The sequence below is a fragment of the Apodemus sylvaticus genome, chromosome 3, assembly GCF_947179515.1.
Source record: "Apodemus sylvaticus chromosome 3, mApoSyl1.1, whole genome shotgun sequence".
In the NCBI taxonomy this organism is placed as follows: Eukaryota; Metazoa; Chordata; class Mammalia; order Rodentia; family Muridae; genus Apodemus; species Apodemus sylvaticus.
In genome coordinates, this window is record NC_067474.1 from 104,117,367 (window position 1) to 104,123,582 (window position 6,216).

Here is a 6,216-nt window from a genome sequence, read left to right on the forward strand (position 1 = left end):
GTTTGATCTTGGCTACTGGTTTGCTTTTACTAGGTTTAGGTGTGAGCCTCTTTCTAGAGCTCAAGAGTTGTTTTGATTCTTCAGATTTATCTTTGAGAAAGACCAGGGTAAATCCTACCACCTACTATGTCACTACTTAGGGCATGAAGAAAAGCCCAGTTTTGTCCTGCTTAGACTTATGAAAAAGATTTCAAGGAAACTTTCTACATTTTGCCACATGTTTCAGTCAATATTTGGATGATTTTATTCTCTTCCCATAATTTTTATTATTATTTAATAATCATAAACAAAAATATAGAATTTTTTATTCATAAATTTATAAATTTAAAAAATATAAAATATTTTAAAACTGAGGGATGTTGAATGGTATCAAGTAGAGAGTAGCCTGCAGCTATGTTATATGATAATGTTAAGAAATAGAGACCTGAGCCAGTTTTCAGGCAAATATTTTCCATCTCTGTAAGTTAGAGACAAAAGAATTCTCATTTTGAGACTTTTTTAAAAAGTAAAAGACTTTTAAAAAAACAAGTTGCCTTGTAACATCTTGGAATCTTCTTGGTGGGAGGAGGTCCCAAGTTTCCTGGGAGAGGGCTGGATGTTGAGCAGAACACCTAATAAGTGTTTTAATCAGTGATGCTTTTGTAAAGATACCATCACAAAACACCAGAGGATACTTTTTGGAGCATTTTCTAATTGGTGAAAAGGTGAAAGATTGTGCTAGCAGTTGCCAAGTTTTAATTTCATGTATTACAAGTTTCTGAATTAATTTCAAGAGTATACCTATCCATCCAAACTTTACACTTATTTTTTTAAACTACATGTTGTGACAAATCATATTGATGGTTATGATGGTGATAATTATGATGATGATATGATTTTTATTTTTTCTTTCACTTTTTCTTTCTCTCCTTTCTTTGTTTCTTTGTTTCTTTCTTTATTAAATATTTGATTTCATCACTCCATTTTTTAAATTTAAAATTAGATTTTTCTCTCATTTTGTCCATCCTTAGACCAGGTTCCATAAGCTGTGTGGATATAATCCTAGACAATGTGGTCCTATTGTCAGTATGCTGACAGTGAACCTGTCTCTTTGCATTAGTCTATATTATTTGAGTAACTTGATGGGACCCCAGAGAAGAAGAATACTAGAGAATGCAGCAGATTCCTTCCCCAGGGAGACTTGCCTGGATTCAAAATTGGCCACACCAGGTCATGTATTGAGATTCCCATTATTGAGATTACCCTCATATGCACTATAACTCTCCATTGCAAGAGGTTTCAACAACACCATACACTTTTATATTCATTTACAATCTTCATCCAAAACAACCCTCACATGAATTCTACTACTCCTTTACAAACCCACCACAATTCCTCCCAAAAATCCTATACTACATTCTCTTCCAAGATGGATGAGTACAATATTGTAGGTGCGCATTGGCCATTAAGTAAATGGTAGTAGGCAAGCTAACACCCAAGAACCTAAGAGACTGGTGAGCTGGGAGCACCTTCTGAGTTCTAAGAGCCTGGGATGAAATGTTTAAACAAGCTCTCTAGATATGAGGCCCTACCCACTGAAAGGTATGGCCTACCAAATCATAGAATTGTAACTTCTGACCACCTCAGGATGAGCTTTACACAAGGAGACCCCAGAGCAATAGAGTTGAATTTTACTTGACCATTCCACATTCATCCGAACCAAAGAACGTGTGAAGCCCTGGCATCCAGCACACATTTTCTGTCTTCTTTCTACCATGTAACTTCTGTCTGTCCAAGGAATGTGTGTATTCTCAAGGACTTTAAGCTCTCACAGTGGGATATCTAGTTCAGCCCAGTGTTCTCCTTTTCCCAACAGTGTAAGAACATGGAGAGTTCCTACACCTTCTGTGAAGACTATATGGAGATGGCAGAAAACACAGTTGCTTCCCAGCCAGGATCCTGGAATACCCAGCCTTCCCCTGTGGGGTCCAGCCAGCTTATTTCAGGTCAGAGCTCAGATATCCCTACCTGGAAACAAACAGTGATGGCATCAACATCCTGTAGCAACCAAGATGCAGCCTGTACTCTGAGTTCAACAGCACACCTGGGAGAATCCAATGATTTCCAGTTTGGAGAGCCAAGTGAGACCTCTTTTTGGTACCAGCAAGTTGTGTCTGCTGAGCAGAAAATCTCCCCTGCAGGCCCTCAGCACATGCAGCTCAACAGCACCCCGAAGACATGCCTCTCTCATTCCAAGAAGGGAGCAGTACTTGACACCATGGATACTCTCTACAATGAAGGCTACTGGAAGAGGACACTGAACTCTGACAAGACCCTCTTGTTCACAAATACAGACATGTGTTTGAATCCCAGGATTAACTTTGGTAATCATCAAAAGGTGCTTTCTGGAAGTCATGCAGCCCAGGACCCAAATGTAGATCACTCCCTTGCTTCTAAACATGACCAGATTTTCAGTGGTGAACATGAGATGCCTTTCCATGGTAACCAGACCAGCTACAATCAGATGACACCAAGGAATGGAGGGCATCTGACTCTCTATGGGAATCAGATGACATCACCCAGTTATACACAGGCCCCTTATCCTAATCAAATCATAACATCCTTTTCTGAACAGAATTGTTTTGGGAATCACCAGGAGAGCCCAGTAGCTGACAATGAATACTATGGAAATCAGATGATACTGCCAAATGGAAACCAGGTTTTCTCTGAGCCTCAGATGAGAATTAACTGTGACCAAACAAATGACCAAATAAAATCCTTCAGTGTTCAGAATGTCTTCAAAGATCAGGAGAATCTCCTCAGTTGTGAGCACTCCTTCTCTGGGTATCAGACATCAGGGTACAGATGTGACCAGGATTTGATTGTGAATCACCAGGTATCAATTTCATTTGCGGGCCAGCCTTTCTATGAGTTTCAGAAAGAGACTTCCAGTTTTGACACCACTTTTCATGGGTCTAAGAGGACAACATCCAGTCCAGAAGAGAACCTGGCTAGCCATTCAGAGACAAGTCCCAGTTCTGAAGAGATATTCTATTTGGGTCAGATAAAGACCTCTTTTGATGAAAATGTCTGCCCAAGTCAGAATGGAACACCCAATCTGGAAGGAAGCCTTGATTGGCAGGTGACTTCACTTAGTCCCAAGCCTCATATGTGGATGAAAACTCTTATCCTTCACGTTCCCCTTTGGTCAAAAGACAACCTCAGGAAAATTCTTCAGCTTCCAGTTTGGTCCAGTTACAACGTCCAGAGATGAAGTCAGACACCAAGACCAAGATCCCTGTGTCCCAGAAGAACCCTCCTCCTTTGAAGATCTTCGCCTGTACCTACAAGGATTGCCAGAAATCATACAAAAAGTCTCACCACCTCAAAAACCACATGAAGAAACACACAGGTCAGAAGGATTATGCCTGTGTAGAGCCTGGATGCAAATGGAAATTCTTCCGCTCAGGAGATCTCAAGAGACACAAGCAAAAGCACAGTGGGGAGAGGCCCTACCCCTGTGACGTGTGCAACAAAAGCTATTCCAGACCGTATTATCTCAAAAAGCATCAGAGGAGCCATCTTCAAACATCACCCATCACTGCAACCTGAATTCCCACTCCCCTCCCCATACCATATCATATTACACTAACATATTTCTTCCTTCTTCTCAGTCACCATACCTGACCACTAATCAAGTACTTTGGGGATAATAGTGGGCCCCAGCAATGGACTCACTCAAATATTCCCAACAGATTTTTTTTCAAGGAAAGCAGAGATGTAATGACAAAACTGTAGCTAGCCTGAATCAAAATTGTATACACTGAAATTTTATTATCAAGTTAAACATAAAATTATAAATACTTTAAAAAGTAAGAAACTTTTCATTGTCTCAGTTCACATTCCTGAATTTGAAATCAAATGCCATGTTTATAATAGGAAGACATAATAACTTCAGTGTGTTCAAAAAATATTTGCTTGAAAATCACTAAAAGTGATAAACATGCTACCTCCAACTCAAATATTCACAAAACACATGTGAGACAAAGGAAGTGGAAAATCTCAATATTATGAAAATCCAACAGTCCAATTGAACTAGATGTGGAGATATTTCACTGAAGAAATTTAGGTGAAATCAGACAAGTGAAGAAGAGTCATTGTGCTTGCCCAATGCAAAATCTCAAAACCACACTCATGTATCATCATATACAATGGCAAATACAAAAACAAAACAAACAAACAACTTTCCTCCACCCAACTTGAAAATCCTAAAGATAGACTATATTCTGGGTAATGCTCCATTTTACACATTCCAGAGGACAAAACAACAAACCAGAAATTGACTCCATCAGATAGAGCAGTGGCAGGGCCTGTGAGATTTTTTGGTTTGTTTTTTTTTTTTTTTTTGTATTTATTGTTTAAATTTTTATTAGATATTTACTTTATTTACATTTCAAATGTTATCCCCTTTCCACTTTTTCCCTCTTTTTCCCTCACTTTTCCACATGTGCAAGGACTTTTCCTCTCATTGACACCTGACCACCCCATCCTCTGCTACATATGCAACTGGGGTCATGGGTCCCTCCATGTGTACTCAGTGGTTGGTGGCTAAATCCCTAGGAGCTCTGGGAGTCCTGATTTGTTCATGTTGTTGTTCCTCCTATGGGGCTGTAAACCCCATCAGCTCCTAGGGTCCTTTCTCTAGTTCCTCCATTGGGAAGCCTGTGCTCAGTTCAATGGTAGGCTAAGAGCATTCACACTGTATTTGGCAGGAACTGGCAGAACCCCTCAGAAGACAACTATATCAGACTCCTGTCAGCTAGAACTTCTTGGCATCCACAATAGTGTCTGGGTTTGGTAATTGTATATTAAATGGATCCCCAGGTATGGCAGTCTCTGGATGGTTTTCCTTCAATCTGCTACACACTGTCTCTGTATTTCCTCCCATAGGTATTTTGTACCCCTTTTAAGAAGGACCAAAGTGTCCACACTTTGGTTTTCCTTCTTCTTGAACTTTATGTGGTCTCTATTATATCTTGGGTATTCCTGCCTTCTGGGGCAATATTCACTTATCAGTGAGCATACCATATGTGTTCTTTAGTGATTGACTGGTTTAAGTCACTCAGAATGTTATTTTCTAGCTCCATCAGTTTGCCTAAGAATTTCATGAAGACATTGATTTAATAGCTAAGTAGTACTCCATTGTTTAAAGATACCACATTTTCTGTATCCATTCCTCTCTTGAGGGATATCCTGGCCCTTTCCTGCTTCTGTCTGTTATAAGTAAACCTGCTATGAAACAAGTGGAGCATGTGTCCTTATTACATGTTGGAGCAACTTCTGGGTATATGCCCAGGAGTGTTATATCTGGGTCCTCAGGTACTACTATGTCCGATTTTCAGAGGAACTGCCAAACTGATAAATAAATAAATGGAAATCTAACTACTGAGAAAAAGTAAGCAACTTAAATTTCATTTAGACACACTAAAAGAGGTCAATCTGTTTTCTTCAGTGGAGTCACACCAGACAGATCAAGCACTACAGGGAAGGCCTCATGTTCAGAAGAAGGTGACTTACCAAAAATGGGTTACATGTTGTTTTGCATGTGAGCTTTTTTTTTTTTTTTAAATTACAGGTTAGTTTTCTTTGTTTTTTTTTTTTTTTTTTTTTTTTTGATTTTTTTGGTGTGTGTGTCCATTAATTTTTTTATTTTTTCTTTGGAGAAGGAACTTAAAAGTTGGGTGGGTAGGAACAGGAATAGAATCTGGAAGGAGTTAGAGGAGGAAAAGAATATCTTAAAAATATATTTAGATTTAAAAATGTTTTAAATTATGAAGTATATTATGAAAATTTAAATATGTGTAGTTCAATGTATTTTAATTATAAGGAAATTAATAAAAATGCTGTTATTTAGGTAGACTATCATGTCATCTGCAAATAATGATAGTTTGACTTCTTCCTTTCCAATTTGTATCCCTTTGACCTCCTTATGTTGTCGAATTGCCTGAGCAGTACCTCAAGTACAATATTGAAAAGATAAGGAGAGAGGGGGAAGCCTTGTCTAGTCCCTGATTTTAGTGGGATTGCTTCAAGTTTCTCTCCATTTAGTTTGATGCTGGCTACCGGTTTGCTGTATATTGCTTTTACTATGTTTAGGTATGGGCCTTGAATTCCCGTTCTTTCCAAGACTTTAAGCATGAAAGGATGCTGAATTTTGTCAAATGCTTTTTCAGCATC

The 6,216-nt window shown here is 38.7% G+C and overlaps 1 protein-coding gene across 1 annotated transcript; it reads left to right on the plus strand.

The window, feature by feature from the left end:
• Positions 1 to 1,897: 1,897 nt before the first annotated feature.
• On the plus strand, positions 1,898 to 3,591 carry LOC127679992 (Kruppel-like factor 18). Its single transcript, XM_052175552.1, is given in 3 exon segments — positions 1,898 to 2,470; positions 2,555 to 3,134; positions 3,137 to 3,591. Coding segments are annotated over 3 exon segments (1,608 nt in total).
• The last annotated feature ends 2,625 nt before the right edge of the window (positions 3,592 to 6,216 follow it).